The sequence below is a fragment of the Ailuropoda melanoleuca genome, chromosome 16 (assembly GCF_002007445.2).
Source record: "Ailuropoda melanoleuca isolate Jingjing chromosome 16, ASM200744v2, whole genome shotgun sequence".
NCBI classification, from domain to species: Eukaryota; Metazoa; Chordata; class Mammalia; order Carnivora; family Ursidae; genus Ailuropoda; species Ailuropoda melanoleuca.
Window position 1 is genome coordinate 51628498 of NC_048233.1, and position 20156 is coordinate 51648653.

The following is a 20156-nucleotide window of genomic DNA, read 5'->3' on the forward strand; positions in this document are numbered from 1 at the left end:
ATGCTTCATCTCCTTCAGAAAGGGCTAATCTTTCCTTTCTTTGCTGTAACTATACCATGTCCACATTGTATTGTTGAATTATCCCATTCCAAGTTTGCTGTTAGTCTCTCTCCCTTATTAAGGGATAGGATTGCACTCAGGGATCAGCACTATGCATTTCCGGCATATAGTAGAGGATAAAATGAAATTTATTGAAGATAGGGGAATTGTGAATGTTGAAGTTAAGAAAATCACCATGTTCAACTCCAAGTGGGTTGATCTGATGAGTTAGTAAATAAGGTTTACTTTTGTTGTTTGGCTTAGCAGTATGCCTCTGTGTTTATTTTTGTTAATTACTGTAGTTCTGTGTTAGCTGAAAGACAGATTGGATAAAGACATGGTAAAAGGAAGAAATTTTGGTATCTGAAATTATTTTAATGATATCAGTTATGCTTTTTTTTTTAAAATTCTTATTTCAGATATGGGATTTTTGAACGTTGTAAAGAGTTGGTAGAAGCAGGATATGATGTCAGGCAACCAGACAAAGAAAATGTGTCGCTTCTTCATTGGGCTGCTATTAACAACAGGCTGGATCTTGTTAGGTAAGATGGGATATATGTGTATTAATTGAGTGTGTATTTGTTATTCTGGATCTCTCCTCATTTGTCTTTTTCTTCAAGTACAAGTATGAATGTTGTACCATCNAACCAGACAAAGAAAATGTGTCGCTTCTTCATTGGGCTGCTATTAACAACAGGCTGGATCTTGTTAGGTAAGATGGGATATATGTGTATTAATTAAGTGTGTATTTGTTATTCTGGATCTCTCCTCATTTGTCTTTTTCTTCAAGTACAAGTATGAATGTTGTACCATCTCTCATCTTTTATTGTGAATGAATACCTGAAACTCTGTGCCGTACACATTGGTTATCGTAGTGTTGAAAAGAACCTTAGTGATCATCTATTCCAGGACTCTCACTGGCCTAAAAAGAAAAATTAAAGATAAAGCCACGGAGACCCATTGTAAAGATAAAGTTCAGGTGATGAAATTGAACATTTTTGCTTGTTTTTCTTTTCATGTGAGCTCTAGGCCCAGTGTGGGGCTTGAAGTCACAACCCCAAGATCAAGAGTTGCATGCTCTATTGACTGAACCAGCCAGGCACCCTGAACTTTTTTTTTTTTTTTTAAGGTTTTTTTTTTTTAGAGGGAGGGAGGGGGNAGGGGCAGAGGGGGGAAGAGTCTCAAGCAGACTCCACACTGAACGCAGAGCCTGATGCGGGGCTCAATCTCATGAACCTGAGATCACAACCTGAGCCAAAATCAAGAATTGGGTGTTCAACTGACTAAGCCACCAGGTGCCCCACCCCGATCATTTTTTGAAAAGGAAAAGCATAACATAAACTGTCTCAGAGTAGAACAGAAAGTTTCATCTAGTTTAGAAGAAACATTGAAATATTTTACTTTGTAATAATCCCGGTAGGAATGGATTGGTAGGGGAATGATTTCAGCGTGTTTTAAACTACATATGTAATACACTTTTTAGTCTATATGTATTAAATTGTGTGAAGTATTTCCCCTTCATAAAGCAGTGCTGCCCACCCAGGGTTTTTTTGGTTTGTTTCTTTATACCTTAGCATGTAAAATATATGTGTGCATGTGAATGTGTATATATCTTGTATTATATAATATTTAAAAACCCTGGAGTTTAAGAAAATAAAAATGTACTAATGTTTAAAATATACTAAAATAAACAGACTTTATACTCACAGGCAAAGTCCTTTTCTGTGGAAATAAACTAGAATATTATTTGGATAATATGATATATGAAGCGCAACTTTAAAATAGTGAGACTAATTCCTATAAACCACAGAAGAAAATGTCTCTTTACCTTATAGGTATACTTGATACACTGTATCACACCTGTGACCCCGAAATAGAAAGCCAAATACTCAAAGTGTCTAACTTTTCTGAAAATATTTTGAATTGATTTTTTACCACTTACTTTTAGAATTCAATCCCACCTAGTAATTCTAATTCTAAACTGTTAAAAGTAACGTAATTCCACCTTTCTTCTTGCAAGTTAAGTAGAATGTCTGTGTGATCCTAAATGTTTTGAATATAAACCATTTTAAGAGTGCTGGGTAATTAGAGTATGTGGAAAGTAGTTATTGTGCGTATGGCATGTCAGTTATAATGGAATGCTTCTGACAGCAGGAGTAATTACTGATATGCTGAGAATATTTCACCAGGGATCTGTTTGATGCTGTTGTGTGAATCTCAGACTTCTATAGGTCTGAGTGCTTTTAGGGAGGGTTATTATAATTTCTGTTTTCATGTATTTGTTACTAAGAAGAATTAATGTTTTCTTTCTCAGCGTGAATTTGAAGTTTTAAATCTTATTTTCATTTATGTCTGCTTTTAATAGGTTTTATATTTCAAAAGGTGCCGTAGTAGATCAGTTGGGTGGAGATTTAAATTCTACTCCTCTTCACTGGGCCATCAGGTAAAGATTTCTTTGAACACTCAAATTGCTATTTAGAGTCAAAGTGACTTAAGTTCATTTTCTGAATCTTGTAGACCAGCACTTTCTTACAGAATTTTCTGTGGTGATGGAAGTGTTCTGTTTTGTGCTATCCAATGTGGTGGCCACTAGCCACAAGTGAAATGTGGCAAATGCAACTAAGGAAATGAATTTTTAATTTTATTTAATTTTAACTAATTTAAATTTAAATAGCCACATGTGGCTAGTAACTACCATATTGGAAACTGCTGTTACAGACCATTTGAAAGGCTTTCTTTCCCTTTTTTCCCCCCTTCATTTAAAAAAAAAAATAAATTATAGTTTTAAAGAGTTTCCAGAGACAGTGTTTTTTTGTGTGTAATTTAGGGTTCCATTATGATGCTAAAACTCAAATATGTGTATTATACTTTCTTTTGATCAAAATAAGTATCTTTTATATCTGATCACATGGATAAAGTGATAGTTCATAGAACTGTAAACTCAGTCCTTTTTTTCCAAATTTTTATTTAAATTTTAGTTAGTAAACATACAGTGCAATATTGGTTTCAGGAGTAGAATTCGTGGTTCATCTCTTATATAAAACACCAGGTACTCATCATAACAAGTGCCCTCCTTAATACCCATCTCACTCAGTTCTTTTCTCTGGCATATATTGGCCATTTGAAGCTGAAGTTAATATGTGCCTGTCTTTATATTTAACAATTTCTTCATCTGTTATCTTAATCCCAGTCTCTGGTTGGTGGGGTTGGCATGAACCCAAAACTAAAATGAATAATTGTTGATTTAAGAAAAGGAGTGGAATCTTTTTTCCATAGCCAAGGATTTTGAAGAATCTAGGTTAACCCAGTCCTTTTAAGCTAGCCAGGTACAATGCTTTACATGGAAAATGAGCCATATTCAAGTGTAAAAGTATGTAGTTCCTAACAATAAATAATATTATCACCGTATATGTGTAGTCTGTGCATGTTGTACTTCAGTGTATCTGGCTCATGATTGTTCCTTGTTTTTAAAATAGCAACAGTGAAGTCTAAGTGGTTTTAAAGTTTTCATTTTGGGCATTAGTCGTGTAAAATTTTATTCCTCGTATGTGGTAGCAGCATAAGGTTTATAGTAGATTGGGGGGTTATTAAGTGTACTCGCAGCACTCAAGAAAGACTTTCCAGATAGCTCTAAGTTTGGAGCATTAAAGTGAAATATATTTAGAGAATCTCCAGTGTTGTATTTTATTTATTTTTTTTATTCGTTCTAATTTTATTTTCTTTTTTTTTTTTTATTTTTTTTATTATATTATGTTAATCACCATACAGTACATCCCCGGATTCCGATNATTTTTTTTATTCGTTCTAATTTTATTTTCTTTTTTTTTTTATTTTTTTTATTATATTATGTTAATCACCATACAGTACATCCCCGGATTCCGATGTAAAGTTTGATGCTTCATTAGTTGCGTATAACACCCCGTGCACCATGCAATATGTGCTCTCCTTACTACCCATCACCAGTCTATCCCATTCCCCCACCCCCTCCCCTCTGAAGTCTTCAGTTTGTTTCTCATAGTCCATAGTCTCTCATGTTTCATTCCCCCTTCTGATTACCCCCCTTTTCTTTATCCCTTTCTTCCCCTACCGATCATCCTAGTTCTTATGTTCCATAGATGAGAGAAATCATATGATAATTGTCTTTCTCTGCTTGACTTATTTCACTTAGCATTATCTCCTCCAGTGCCGTCCATGTTGCAGCAAATGTTGAGAATTCGTTCTTTCTGATAGCTGAGTAATATTCCATTGTATATATGGACCACAGCTTCTTAATCCAGTCATCTGTTGAAGGGCATCTCGGCTCCTTCCATGATTTGGCTATTGTGGACAATGCAGCTATGAACATTGGGGGTGCATATGGCCCTTCTCTTCACTACGTCTGTATCTTTGGGGTAAACACCCAGTAGTGCAATGGCTGGGTCATAGGGTGTGCTCACTGGATCCAGTGTTTTAAAAGTCTGTTAGGGAGTACTCTTCATATTGAACCCAAATCTCTCAATGTCTTAGGGATATCAGTTTCTCCCTGAAATTTTTCTCCATGCTACAGAAAACAGTATAAGTTTTATCGTCTATTTACAGACAAGGACATTTGCCTATGGTCATACTGCTACTACAGTATGGAGCAGACCCCACTCTCATTGACGGGGAGGGCTTCAGCAGCATCCACCTGGCAGTATTGTTTCAGCACATGCCCATTATAGCATATCTCATCTCCAAAGGACAGGTATGTTTTGAAACCGTCTTATACTCCAGCTGTTGTGAATCTGAAGCGATTGGGAGGATGATTAGTAATAGTCTGTCCTCATTTTTAAAGTAGAATATTAGCCTCAGTAAGTCTAGCTATTGAATGCTGCTTTTCTAGCTTCATTGGAACAAAAAGGGTAGGTCATTTAGCACAGTAACATATAATAGATATTTTTGAAACTTGTAAGCCTATAATAGTTTTCCTTATGATCCCAGTAATTTGCAGAGTTTCTCAAAAACATGACTTCAAAAGCCTGTATTTTTCTTCTGGTTGAATGTAGAAATGATAGATCACTAAATTAACCCATCATTTGCTTTCATTATTTGAGTCCAAATGGGAGACCAATTTGAATGTGTACATCTTATTGTTCTCTAAAGTAATTCCATGAAAAATGACTTGCCTTAAGAGGCATCCATTTATGGCACAGGTTAAATTATAGGGTATTGGCGGTGGGAGTTTCAGTGTCAGCTGTACTTGTCTCGATGTGCTTTCTGGTAGCGAAGTAGTTTGTGTATCAGCAGACTCGCCTGTAACAGGCGTGGAAACATGTTTGCACAAATGCTCTTGGAATGATTGTGTTCTTTTTAAATAAGCGCTTTCTCTCAGACTTAGCCAACTGAAGTAGAATAATTATAACCTCTTGGGTCTCATTTTGGGAAGACATGTGAGGAGGAGCCCTGTCTGCTTCTCTGTGGGCTCTTTCCTGAGTTGTATTCCTTCAAGGCCCAAAACACTCTTCGGTAACTGAAACTCTTTCTTTAACTTGGATGGAATCATTATTGTGTGCCTCAAACCTGGGCCCATTTTATTAAAAGGAGCATATCCTTGTGGAGATAGGGTTTCCTTTTTTTCCTTCTATATTCTAGAAAATAGAAAAGAATTTTTCACGTTTTACTCTTTGAAACCTAAGTCCAAAAATATGGTGAGTTGCCTCAGAAAAGATGGCCATGTCGCTGTTGCTTGAAGTGTGTTTACATAAAGACTCGGTGCCGTGTGTAAGACACGATAGTTAGAATTACTGTGTCAGTTAAGGTGTAAACTAGATGACTCCTAAGGTCTCTGTCATCTCTTATATTTGATGGCAATTATCAGTATTCTTCCCCTTCCCTTAGCTCTCTTCCATTCACATCGTACACTTGAAACCATATATTCAGATTTTCCCATTAAGAATAGTTTGTAGAGATCAATGGATTTTTACCCTGTGGATGTGAAGCAGAACATTGTTTTGTTCAAATGATATTTGAACCCTTCTTGTAGACACAGTGGTAATGTTGAGTGTATCAGAGAGCTACTTCCATTAGAGAAGAGAGAATTTTGACTGTGTTTACAGTAAGTCTGACTCTTCTTTTTGAACAGAGTGTGAATATGACAGATTTAAATGGGCAGACACCTCTCATGTTATCAGCTCACAAAGTACTTGGGTAAGTACATTTAACCGAATTGACTGAATAAGACTGAATTGTCTTATTTTGATTCTTGGTTCTAATTTCTGTGTATATAGTTTTAAGTATCTTAGTCTATGTTGAGATGATACTACCTTCTGAAGAAGAAAGTAAGATTTTCCACCCTGTGACTGATGGGAACTTTTAATGTAGTTGTGGTTAGAAAGGCACCACTGAAATAAATTTTCTTTTTCCTGATAGCTTTGGGGAAAAGTTTGAAAGCTACAAATAAGAAAAAAGTTTCCTTTCCGAACAGGTGGAGATTCCATAGCGTATACTTATTAACGTGACTTATATTTCTCAGTTTGCATTTTTTAAAAAATGGCTACAAGTTTAAACGTTCTCATAATTTGAAATCTAGGTGGTAAAATCTGTTCAGAAAACAGTACATTTTGAGGTTCTCTGAGATTGTTGATGGCTCTGAAAATATTAATTGTAACTGATCTTTGAATATAGTCCGTTGATATGTTTATATCAAGTATTTACATTTTTAAGTTTTTCTATGAACATATGTGATTAATGACCACCATACAGTCCAACTTCTGGTATTCTTTCTGTCCAAATACTTGCTACAGTTTTACTTTTATGAATTTGTTTCCATTGTTATACTTAATTTCTCATTCTGCTTTTACTTAAGACCTCTCTCCTAGGAACTGAGTTAGTTGTGATGCCATTTCTTTTTTGTTCCTGGAGGGCTGGGGCTGGGGGTTGAATTTTGTTAAAAAGCATTTCATCGTTTTTGCTGATAGCTCTGAAGTGAGATAATACTGTTTAAAGATGTTGATAGAATAAGTAGAATACTGCTTTTTTAAAAGAATCTCTTGAGTAGTCGTGAAGGAAGGGAAGGTATTGATGGAAAAGTAAAAATATTGAATTCTGGCTTCTAGATCATAGGTTTCTAAGATAAATAAGTATTTAGACATTATTTATACCTGCTTTATTTAATAATTGGTTAAAGGGAACATGGAAAGTCAGCTTTTGGTTTATCTCCTCAAAAACAATGTTGTAGGGGCGCCTGGGTGGCACAGCGGTTAAGTGTCTGCCTTCGGCTCAGGGCGTGATCCTAGCGTTGTGGGATTGAGCCCCACATCAGGCTCCTCTGCTATGAGCCTGCTTCTTCCTCTCCCACTCCCCCTGCTTGTGTTCCCTCTCTCGCTGGCTGTCTCTATCTCTGTCGAATAAATAAAAAAAATTTTAAATAAAAAAAAAATAATGTTGTACATTCAGTTTTTAATTAGGTGAATAACATAGCATTGGCCAAAGTTAAATTCACAATAAAAAAAAAATGTTAACCTATAGAACAACAACTGAAAGTAAAAGTTTAAAAAACAAAAGCAGTTATTCCACTGTATTGACGTTGAGATTATATTATCTGTATAGCAGACTGTCCCTTAATAGATGTCTTTTTTGGGGATGCATCTCTCCTATTAGCCCCTGGAGCAGAACTCTGCACGAAGAAGTTTCTTGGTTTTCAGAATACTTAACAGATTGGTCAGTTTATACCTTAGATTCATTATTTTGCATTTACCCTTGAAATCATTCATCTCTCTAATACTCCTGGGTATTTTGTTTTGAGACAGGCCAGAACCAACTGGATTTCTTTTAAAGTTTAATCCTTCTCTCAATATGGTTGATAAAATACACCAAAACACTCCACTCCACTGGGCAGTTGCAGCAGGAAATGTTAATGCAGTCGATAAACTTTTGGAAGCTGGTTCTAGCCTGGATATCCGAAATGTTAAGGTATGACCAGGTATTTATCTCCCTTAGTTTATTATGTCTTCAGTTAGAAAATTAGTATATCAACATAAACATAAGCTATACATATATTTTCAGCTAACCACAAGATAAATAACCATCAACAGTAGCTGGCTACTCAGAATGAATACATTTGAGTCTATGATTCTGCTGATTTCTTATAAAATGTTTAGCACCCACACTCTTTAGAAAATATAATTGAATTTTCTCTCTCTCTCCCTCTCTTTTAAGGGTGAAACACCGCTTGATATGGCTCTACAAAACAAAAATCGCCTCATTATTCACATGCTAAAAACAGAAGCCAAAATGAGAGCCAACAAGAACTTCAGACTTTGGAGGTGGCTGCAGAAATGCGAGGTATTTTCATATTGGTCCTGTTCTGTGGGCCATAAGAACTGTTTTATTCATTTGTGTTTGTTTTTTAAAGCAAATCAGGGAGGAAACCAGGGTGAAACCAGGAAATTGGCTTAGTGCTGCATTACATCTGCTAATTGCATCTTTCCCACGCATCCCATAGTCCTTGAGTTGGAAATTTGCCACTTTCATTAGCAATTTACTATTGGTCCTCAGCTAGATGGCTCTAAAGCTACATGTTATCTTGTGAATGTCATAGCATACTTGCACATTTATTTAATGAATGATTTGAAAATAGCTGGTTTGGATTCTTTAAAAAGCCAAAGGAAAATACCTTGTTGTGAGGAAATTTATAGATTTTCTTAACTTGTTTTTATTGAAATTTTTTTCAAGAGGAAAATAGGGACATTCACCATGGAGGAGTTAGACTTTAAAAATAAGTGTTGCCGACTTGAAGCATGTGATGGCTCTTCACAAAATTAAAACATCTGGAATTTCAAGGGATGTACCCCAAGTTTACTCTTTAACTTGGCAGTTCTTCTGAGTGATGTTCTCCTAAACTTAAAAGTGAATTGACAGAGAAAGTTAGGAAGTTCAGCTTGTTCTTGTAAATAGCCCCAAAAATCTAAGTCATATTAGTGAATATAATTCAAATTGTTAAAATGAGGTATTGGGTTGATTCTACTATTTTTAGTGTTTCCAAATATGACAGGTGGCATCATCTTATCTAATAATGAGTAGTAATTATATCCTCAGAACAATTCTAAATTCATAGACACCAGGTTTCTATGCAGAGGGTCATCACAAATGCTGCACCTATTTTGCATTTAGATGTATGGAGGGAGAGAGGAGGAAGTAACTGTCATTCCTCGGTATCCTATGCCAGTTTCTCTGCTTGTCTCCTACCCCATATTGGTAGGGTGCCCCAGGATTTTGTTCTTGGACCTCTTTTTTATTTTTTTATTTTTATTTTTATTTTTATTTTTTTTTTAAGATTTTATTTATTTATTCAACAGAGATAGAGATAGCCAGCGAGAGAGGGAACACAAGCNAGAGGGTCATCACAAATGCTGCACCTATTTTGCATTTAGATGTATGGAGGGAGAGAGGAGGAAGTAACTGTCATTCCTCGGTATCCTATGCCAGTTTCTCTGCTTGTCTCCTACCCCATATTGGTAGGGTGCCCCAGGATTTTGTTCTTGGACCTCTTTTTTAATCCATTCATTCCCTTGGTGATTTCATATACTTCCATGGCTTTATTCTTTTTTTTTTAAAAGGTTTTATTTATATATTTGAGAGAGGGAGAGAAAGAGCATGAATAGGGGGAGGGGCCAAGGGAGAGGGAGAAGCAGACTCCCCACTGAGCAGGGAGCCCGATGTGGGACTCAATCCCAGGACCCTGGGATCATGACGTGAGCCAGAGGTAAACCCTTAACCAACTGAGACACCCAGGCACCCCAGTGCACTTCCATGGCCTTAAATGCCATGTATATGTTGACAGCTTCTAAAGTTATCTCTAGTTCAGATCTTTCCAGACTCATATATCCAATTACCTACTTGACTTACCCAGTTCAGTGTCTGATAGGCATCTCCAGCATAACATATCCAAATCTGAATTCCTGATCTTTGCTCTACTCCTCCCCAACTATTCCATCCACCGCCTTTCCCTTCTCAGTAGGTGGCAACTCCAGCTTCCCAGCCATTTTTGCCTTTTCTCTGTCACACCACGCATCCCGTCCATTAGGAAAACATTCTGCCCTCAGTATATATCCAGAGTCTGACCCCTTCTCACTGTTCCAGCAATGACATTTTGGTCCAGCCACCATTATCTTTCATGCAGATTACTGCAGTTGTCTGACATCTCCTTGCCCCCACTCACCTCTAGTCCATTCTCAACAGAGCAGCCAGATGAATCTTTTGAAATGTAGGGCAGGTCCTGTCATTCATCTGCTCATTCATCCTATGATATTCATCCTATGAATAAAAGCCAGAGTCCTTACAGTGACTTATAAGGCTCTGTATGATCCAGCTATTTATATACTATTAAGTCACTTAGTACATTTATCTGTCATCTTCTGCTAGAATTTAAGCTCCATGAGAGAAAGACCTTAAATCATGATGTGTCCCAAGTACCTAGAACAGTGCCCAGCATACAGTATGCACTGGAATATTTATTGAGTGAATAAATACTATGGCTCATCTATGAGTGTTAATGTCTGGGGTTAAAATTTGAGATCCACATTTAATTCTTATTTCTGTCCTGAGATTATGTTGCTTGTAGATTCTAAGTATACTACCTTTTAAAAACCTGAACTTGCTAATTTTATATTGCCATGCAAATTAGATTTAGGATTTTAAAGATTTGATAGCATTTGAAAGTATTCATCCTCAGAATACTTAAAGAAGTAAAAATCGAAGAAAATAGGGCAGAATGTATTTTCTCCCTTTGCTGTTACAAAAGCCCTGCTGGCTTCCGAGGTGACGTATATTGCAGTTAAGGGACTGCATTGCAGCAGTGTGGCGCCCGGTGTCAGTGCAGACAGTCACACTGTTGGTTCATAGACACTTCATTCTTAATTTTGCCAGAATAAACCTGAATGATTAGCATCCTGAGGATTTATTTCAGTCTTTGGCCTCTGTGTGACATTTGACAACTGAGAACTACTCTGTTCTTGAAACTCTCTTCTCTGGCTTCACTGGGACCTCTCTCTTGGTTCTCATCCTGCCTTTCTGGTCACACCGGTCACTCTTTCTTGGTTACCTTTGACGACTTAGCTTTTTTCCCCTTAATTGTTTGTGTTGGCCGAGATTCTGCCCCTTTCCACCTGCACACAGTCTTTGGGATGTTGCTCATTCATGGCTTTCCAGTCTATCTACTGAAGAGTACAGAATTTTCTCCTGGGTGGTAGACCTGCTTTTTCTGACTGCCTCTTGGGTATCTCCTAGATGCCCATAGGCATCTGAAATTCCACATGCCCTAAACTGTCATCTTTTCCGCAGACTTGTCCCCTCTGACCTTCTTTATTAGGGGATGGCACCATCTGGTGTCCAGGCTGGAACTACTATACTCTCCTCATTGAGTCTTGGGTGTATTGATTTTTGTGTGGTTCCTTTGTTTTGCCTTATGCTTTCTGACCTATAGTTACTGTTTGAAAGAAATTATTTTTTAAAATGTCAGCTCTCATTATCCCTTTTCTAAAAGACCACCATTCCTTGGAGGGGAAGAAAGCAAAAGGAAACATGTTTAAGCAATATTTTATAAAATCTAAGGCTTTTAAAAGTTTGTTTCCAAGATTTGTGATTTCTCAGACTTCAAATTTATCAATCACCAATTTCAAAGAAAAAACTGTATTCTGCTGTTGTATTAATTGTTATATATTTAGGAAGTAGTTCTTTTGTCGTAGTAATCATTGTTAGAAACTTAGGACATAAAATCAATAAGGTTCTAAAATTCTCAATCTCTTAATAGCTCTTCCTGCTGCTGATGCTTTCTGTGATTACCATGTGGGCTGTTGGATACATACTGGACTTCAATTCAGATTCTTGGCTTTTAAAAGGATGCCTTCTATTAACATTGTTTTTTCTGACATCTTTGCTTCCAAGGTGTGTATATTAGTCTTTGCAAGGCTGGTAATTGCATTGCCATTTGATTGCTTATTTCTATTGTTGATTAGCTGGAATCATAGGTTTTTATTGAGCTATGAATGTTACTTACCACATAGAAACTTCTTCAGGAGTGGCGGGAGGGAAGGGCTTTGGTAGCATATGATTTAGCTAAAAGCAAATTCGTCAACCCAGTAATTTGAATTAGCTCACTTTTTGAATTGTTGATTTTGGTAAATTAATGAGAAGATTTTTGTAACTGTGTTGTATCCTGAAGCATTTGTGCCCATTTTTCAGAAATTTTGTTTTTTCCTTAATCTAAACTCATTTTAAGCTCATTATTTTTGCTGTTAGTGCTTTATAGTTGAAACAACCTAATTAAATTGTAGGAAATTGTAAAATAGCTGTGGTATGGTTCTATTTTTAGGAAAATATTATACATGATTATATGTAGTCATGGTTAAGTGTCAGGTTGCCTGGGTTCAAGTCAGGCTTTACCACACAGCAGTCTGACCTTGAACAAGTTGCTTTACCTCTCTGTGCCTCACTTTGTTCATCTATTAAATGAGGATAATAATTGTGACAATGCCTGTTTCATGGTAAATGCATATACAGAGGTTAGAACCATGGCTGACACACAGTACTCACTAATCATACCACACCCTGATCTCTTCTCGCTTCCCTTTTTCAGTAAAATGGCATCCAGTTCCCTGTGTGAATAATGAGTGTCATCCTTGGATTACTTTCATCTTTGATTCTTCCCTTCCCACGTCCACCTCATCACCAAGTCCTTCCTGCTCTTTGTCCAGTCATTCTGCTCTCTCCCATCTCCCATCTCCGTAGCTGGCACCCTAGACCGAGGTTCCTAACTGGTCTCCTGACTTCAGCTCTTACCCCTTTGTCGTTCATCCCCACTTAGCAATCAGTGCGGTCTTTTAAAAATGCAAATAAATTAATTTCTGTCTTTTCTCCCTGCTTAAAGCCCTCCGGTTCCTTTTCTGTGTCTTCAAAATAAAATCCAAATTCCTTGCCTGTGAGGTGTCATGTGATTTGATCTCCCTTCTGATTTCATCTCTTTCCTCTCTTCCCTTCTCTGTTCTTCTACCTTCTTTCTGTTTCTAGAACACATTGAGCTCATGCTCCCCACCCCAGGGCCTTGGCTCTTGCTTATGTCTTTGTCTGAAGTGTTCCAATACCATGTTATCGTATGGCAGGAGACCTAACCATTCAGGCCTCAGGTCCAGTGTTACCTCCTTAGGCTGTCCCTAACTCTCTGCATCACCCTGTGTGATTTCCTTCAGAGCACTTAATCACCATTTCCTTGGGTGTTAAAGCCCATATAAGCAGGAAACTTGTTTCTCCTATTCAATATTTTCATTTATTGAATGAAAGAAAAATGTAATGACGATGATCCATAGAAAAGGACCTAGAAGGAAATACAGTATTGCTCTCTTCAGGGTGTGACACTGAGTATTCCTATGCTCTTTTTTTGCTTGCCAGCATTTTCTGGAATAAGCATTGAGCTGCTTAAATCGTAAGAAAAAAAAAAAGTATTAGAGGAATCTTACCTCTTGGTCACTCAAGAGCAGGACGGTTGGTTGGAAATGAATTGGAATATAAATGTAAAGCAAAAACTTACATTTCCCAAAAATAACAAAATGCCTAAAATTGTCTGCTATTCAGAAAAATTGTAACTTAGACATATTTATTCATTTTCCACTAATTAGATTGACTCAGTTGCCAAAGAAATTTTAAGCCAAATCATCAGGAATCTCAATCATCACTTCGGGGTTTTTGTTTTTGCTTTTTCAGAGAGAAAACAAGGGCTGGCAGTATCTACCACCTAGGATAGGAGCATTTGAGATTATGTTTGTTTTAGTAGAAACCAACATTATACAAAAATTATACGAAACTTTTGTTTTTGCCGACAGGGAGTCAAGGGCTTCATGTGGTAGGCTTGGCATATGGACACAATTCAAATGGGAGACAAATGCATATAGCAGCCTTATCCGTACTGCTTTTATTTCTCTCATACCCTTCTGTAGAGACCAGTTTCATGGAGCTAGGCGGCTGCAAACTTCTAGTGTTATTTAGGCTCCAGGGGCAGTTGCTTATTGATCCAGGCTGCTGTGTGATGCGTGTTAGAAGTAGACAGGTCATGGTAGCAGACGCTTACAAATTAGGTAGTTCACTGCACTGCTTAATTAGGTCAGACACATTTGTGCTGCAAAATCTCAGACAGGTCATGCTGTGGAGGTTACCTGGGCTCCATTTTGCCTGCTCTGGCAGCATTTTTTTGTGCCTGAAGTTTGGGATCTTTAGTTTTTCTGAAATATTTTATCCTAATTATGCTTATGATCTTGATAGCTTTTAAAAAATCCTTTTCCTACCCGTCAACCATGGTTTTTTCCTGGCGTAAATTTTAAAACAGATCCAGGTAAACTCTATTCATGCATGAATTTACTATATTGAGTATTTAACATGAAAGACAGATTTTTTCCTTTTGAAACTCCAATAGTAACATTTGAGTAAGTGATATGTAGCCTTCTACTTTGCTTGTTATCCAAGCGAGAGGGTTAGCGTTCTGACGAATAGTGCCACTTTGAGCCTTTATAGATCTTTTTATGTCACCTGTCTGCTTCTTGAGCTGGTTGTGGGATGAAACTGCTAAAGGTTGTGTGCATCTGTTTTGTTTTTAAAAATATGCTGCTGGCTTCCAGAAGGAAGCATGTTAAATGTGAAGGTGAATCTCCCAAGTATTTACAATTTTTGCATTTTGGAATATTTGAAAATATGGTATGCCAAAAAGAGAAATACACATGTGCTACGTCTCAACAGAAATAAAGATTCATTGCAAATAGAAAGTTATGGGGAATGAAATTACGTAGAAGTTAGTTATAAGAACTGGAACGTGTATCTCTGAGTGCTTTACTTTTCTCGTGTAATATGGGGCGAGGTGGTGACGAACTCTCGGTTACCATGTGCAAAGTGGCACACAGGAAACACTCGGTACTGAAAGCCATTGCTGCTGTCATTACTTAAGGGGATTGTTATTATTACTGTTATAATTTAAGGGGACTTGGAACTAAAACTAACATGGACCGTACTTGTTTTCACTAATACCATATGTTTATCCTTTTTTCTTTTAGGTTCTTGGTCGGGTATAGGAGCCTCGTATACTTACCAACGGTCTTCCTGCTAAGTTCCATTTTTTGGATATTTGTGACTTGGTTCATCGTATTCTTTCCTCATATCCTTCAAGCTGAAATTTAAACGTGTATCTCATTTTGCGTTTAAACAGTGTAATGCCAGTGTTAGAAATTTGGATATTACAAGAGATCCAGGAAATGCAACTCCTGTTTGTATTCATTTTAATTATTCTGGTTGACGATGTTTAGTGTTGAAAATCTTCTCAATTCTGGAAATAATCTCAGAGTACGCCATGGAAGCGGTAGGGGTCTAGTATTTATTACTCACAGGAAAGAAGCAGTAGAATGAATTATTATTTTACTCGGGCCATAAAAATTTGTTGTATTGCCTTGAGATACTCTCTTCAAGGTCAGATGGTTCTTTTAACTTGGTCGGCAGTTAGAGGTGATTAATCTTCTGGGTACCGAGATGGCCTGTATGGGAGGGGTGTTCGGGGAAACATGTCCTCCTCAGCAGTGGTCAGCGCGGTGTTGCTGTCTACAGCGGTGATTCTCAATCCACAGTAAAAATACATGTACATTGCCATCCAAAATGTATGTGAAACAGAAAATGATACTCCTGATGTGTGCCTTACTCTGAGATGTTGTTATTTTATGCTATTCTGTTTCCTTTTTTAAAAATGCTGGTCACAGACCACTTGATTCTTTCATGGCCTACTAATGGATGGCAGCCCATGGTTTCAAACAAAAAACCTCCTCTAAGAAATGGGTTTATCACTTGAGCAGTTGGGCTCAGGCCAAGGGCAGCTTAGGGGTGTGTTGTGCTCTGAGGGTCAGCCAACCTTAGTCACGTAGAAGTGGGGATAAGGCATACTTCCTGGTTTACAGCTATTTACAGCTCCCATTAAGAGGGAGGCATTTTGTCTGATTTTTATCTTCTTGCCTCTTTCCAGGTTCCTTTCTCCCCTTGCAGAGACTCTAGGAAACCATTATAACCTTGCTTTCTTTATAGCGTAGGGGAAGAAGGAATGTGGTGGATAGAAATATACCTGTAAACATACTCCTGTAACTTCTATATTATGTTTCTTTCCGGTATTGGCATTTTTGAAAAGAAAGAATAGAGTTTGTGGGAGAGATGTAATACTCAATTCAGAAATATTTTTTTTCATGGGAATCAACGTACAGTGAGAGAGGCAGATGAGTTCTCAGAGTGCATACATGTCCTTACATCATAGCATGTTTATGCTTCAATGATGCTTTTTGTTTCTGAGCGTTATCTCTAATATTTTTCAGATTCCTTTAATGTAAATGAAGGGTACAGCATACCATGGAGTTCATTTAACTTTTATCAAAGGTGTTATTACATATAGCCTTTGTCTCATGGTTACTGATTTGGGGGCAGCTTTTTAAGCACTGGCCTTATGATCACTGCTTAATGAAGGCTTGGATGATATAATGTGATATAAAAATACTTTATAAGTAACCATGAGTGTATAAAACAACAGCACAATGTACACCCAAAATCACTTGGAGAAATCTCAAGACGGGTAAATTCTAGGATAATTGACATGATTCTAAGGGATGGCTGATATTTTTGTTTATCAACCCATGTGGCAGTGGAGTAAACATGGTTTTAAAAATTGTGTTTCTTGATGAATTTTTAAAATTTGAGCAATTCACATCATTTTGCTTTTTGCGCAAAAAGTGAGGTAATTTTATATTGAATTATTTCAACTTTGCAGAAGCAATATCAACAAGAATGTAGCTCCACGTTAGTTTGAGAGCCTCGACTATAGAACTTAGTGTTCAGGAGAGCTTCATTACAAGCAGTTCACCATTTGTGAGGATGCTATTACATCAGAAGAACTGATTTCCAAAGCTAGACAGATTCTTAGGATGTCAGAGTTGACAGGATGGGATGTTTTCCTTGCACGTACCGCAGAAAGCCCTTCGATCCCGGCGCTCATACGAACCTGCTACTGCTGAGTGCATGTCAGTCAGTAGGTGGCACACTTCGCCGTCAGATCAGTGTTTTGAGAGCTGAATGTTAAAAATGCTGTTTGAACTGCCCTGAGTATGAACTGAGCTGCTACCCTTTAAAGACCCATCCTGAGTATTTAGACTAATCTTGTCTCAGGTTGCCAAGTCTGGATCATGTGGGAGCTTCCCCTCTCCCAGTCCATCATGGGAAGAGTGTCTGGGGCTCTGTGGAAAGAGTACCGGAATCAGACAGTATGAGTTTGAGTTTGGTTCTTTTTCTTACTCGTCACATACCGTTGGGCACATTATTTAATTTCACTGAGTCTCAGTTTTGCTATTAAAAAAAAAAAAAGAAAAAACACCCTGAGGGATAACAGTACCAAGTTCATGGGATGGCTGCAAAGATTACGATGCTATGATGTCTGTAAAATGCTGACCCCCATTGCGTAATTGGCATTTTCTAAATAATACCTGTTTCATTATTAATTATGCTTAGGAATAAAATCTGGGTGGAAGACTGAATGTTGGGATTAATTTTAGGGGAAGCTCTAGGTTGGTTCCTCAGAAAATCACTTCCTTTTGGTGCCTTTTATATGTTCAGCATTAATGTATTTAGTTTTTATGAGGCAGGATCAAATGGAAAAGATAGGACCTTACTGATGCGTTTAGAGGTAAGATTAAGACTCAGAAATGGTGACGCACAGAACATTCTGTCTGTGGTTCTAGCTTGTTGCCGTGGGAGTGACACAGCTTCAGATCAGGTGAAAGAGTTAAGAGCTTTGACTAAAAGCCTCGTGTAGGGAGCCTGCCAAGGAAGCCGCTGTATTCTCCAGTAGTACTACAAGGATGTGAGTGTCCCTTGAAAGGACAACAGCAGTCGCACTGTCCCCGGCACTGGTCAGGACAACCCTGAAGTGTATTTGCTCTGTTTTGAATTCTGTTATTTTAAGAGAGACATGGACAAACAGGAGCGTAAGCAGGACATGACCAGGAGACTGTGCTGTATAAGGAACAAGGCTGCTGCTTATCCCGGAGGTGTGAGCACTGCCTTCCAGTGTCAGGTGTTCCAAAGTCTGTCATTCGGAAGCCAGTGCGTTGTATGGAATGGACACTCAATAAAAATGTACTGAACAAATGAGGAATAGCTTCTTAGAGTAGATCTAAGGACAGCTATAGTGTACATCTTTAGCATAGAGCTACAGGATCTAAGGAATGAAAAACAGTCCAAGTTACAGAAAGGCAAACTTCAGTTCCATATTGAGAGACTTCGTAACTACAGAGTCACAAGCTAACTGGGGAGGCTGAGGTGCGTATAAGGTCTAAGTACCACAGGACAGGTATCTTTAGATTCAGGGAAGGGAAAGAATTCTTCTTCATAGGCAATCAAGAAAGACCTCCAAGGGGAAGGAGAATATGTAGGTCTTGAAGGCATTTAGGGCTTGGACATCCTCAGTGTGCTTCTGGAAGTAGTTGGGGGCAGTGGGGAGCATTTGAGGTTGATGGACCACACAAAGCAAGGGCATGGAAGCAAGGAACGTTTGGCTTTTATGTGAGGGGATAGAATGCATTCATTTTACTTGGAGAGAGAGGCTTTGGTGATTCTCTTGGGATTTGTTTTGAAAGTTAGGACAGGAGGCCATTGAGTCACCTCAATGTGCAGAATCATTATTCAACTGAATGTATTTTTGAGGATGTGTCATGTGTGTTGGTCAAGATTCTATGGGAAGAAAGCAGGATGTGTTTCTTTAACTAAAGGTCTTGACTTATGTGCTCATTAACAGTGTTCTTAGTTCATTCTAAGTAAGCTTTATTTGTTGGCATTCCATTTCACGTAACTCTTCTAGATCCTCTCTTTCTTAAAGCTAGGGCCTCTGCAGACAAACTGATACATTTAACCAGCAAGGTTTGCTCCTGCCTACCTGAACTGGATGTGGTTGCTGCTGGTTTTTGTGGGTTGGAGCAGTGCTTCTCGAACTGTTATGTGCACGTAGATCCCCTAAGGATCTTGTTAAAATCCAGTCTCGTTCTGCAGATCGGGGGTGAGGTCTGAAGTTCTGCCTTTCTAACAAGCTCTAACAGGCAAGTAAAGCCATTGCTGTGGGTCCATGAACCACACTTTAAAGAGCAAGGGTTTAGAGTCTATTTTATGGCCATCTTTTCCACTCCAAAGTTTGGCACAAGACAGCTTGAGAGGCACCTGGGTGGCTCAGTCGGCTAAGTGTCTGCCTTCAGCTCAGGTCATGATCTCAGGGTCCTGGGGTTGAGCCCTGTGTCAGGCTCCCTGCTCAGCAGGGAGTCTGCTTCTCCCTCTCCCTCTGCCCTCCACCCCCACCCAGGCTCACTCACTTTTTCTCTTTCCCCTTAAATAAATAAGTAAAACCTTAAAAAAAAAAAACAGCTTGATAATACCTTGGAAGGCAGATACAGTTACTGTGTCAATAATGATGTAAATTGGGCAAGGAGAATTGGTTTACTACTGGTGTATTGGCTTATTACTTAGGGTACCTTCATTTGTCTTTCCCTAAAGCAAAATTTTACTTTTTATACAAAGAATTTCTACCATTTCAAAATGGGTAATATTTACCCTTGAAATACTCTTTATCTTAATGTGTCCTTAATATGTTTCTTTCCCAAAATAGTATTTGATTTGTAATTACTTTGCAAAGAGAGCAGTTTTTTTGTGTATTTCTTTTTTTTTAAATGTTTTTTTATTATATTATGTTAGTCACCATACCGTACATCCCCGGTTTCCGATGTAAAGCTCGATGATTCATTAGTTGCGTATAACACCCAGTGCACCATGCAATACGTGCCCTCCTTACTACCCATCACCGGTCTATCCCATTCCCCCTCCCCCCTCCCCTCTGAGGCCCTCAGTTTGTTTCTCATAGTCCATAGTCTCTCATGCTTCATTCCCCCTTCTGATTACCCCCCTTTCTTTATCCCTTTCATCCCCTACCGATCTTCCTAGTTCTTATGTTCCATAGATGAGAGGAATCATATGATAATTGTCTTCCTCTGCTTGACTTATTTCACTTAGCATTCTCTCCTCCAGTGCCGTCCATGTTGCAGCAAATGTTGAGAATT

General features: G+C 38.1%; 1 protein-coding gene across 4 annotated transcripts in view; it reads left to right on the forward strand.

Moving 5' to 3' along the window:
- Positions 1–20156, forward strand: part of ZDHHC13 (zinc finger DHHC-type palmitoyltransferase 13) — a 49925-nt gene that overhangs the window by 16099 nt on the left and 13670 nt on the right. For 3 of the 4 annotated variants that reach the window (XM_034645127.1, XM_034645128.1, XM_034645129.1), the window contains exons 3-10: positions 459–581; positions 2405–2482; positions 4618–4762; positions 6140–6204; positions 7806–7968; positions 8215–8340; positions 11807–11940; positions 15090–15190. In XM_034645127.1, coding sequence (XP_034501018.1) covers positions 459–581; positions 2405–2482; positions 4618–4762; positions 6140–6204; positions 7806–7968; positions 8215–8340; positions 11807–11940; positions 15090–15190 — 935 coding nt within the window. Of the gene's footprint in view, positions 1–458; positions 582–690; positions 752–2404; positions 2483–4617; positions 4763–6139; positions 6205–7805; positions 7969–8214; positions 8341–11806; positions 11941–15089; positions 15191–20156 lie in introns of those variants that run through there. The other variant, XM_034645130.1, reaches the window with a different exon arrangement.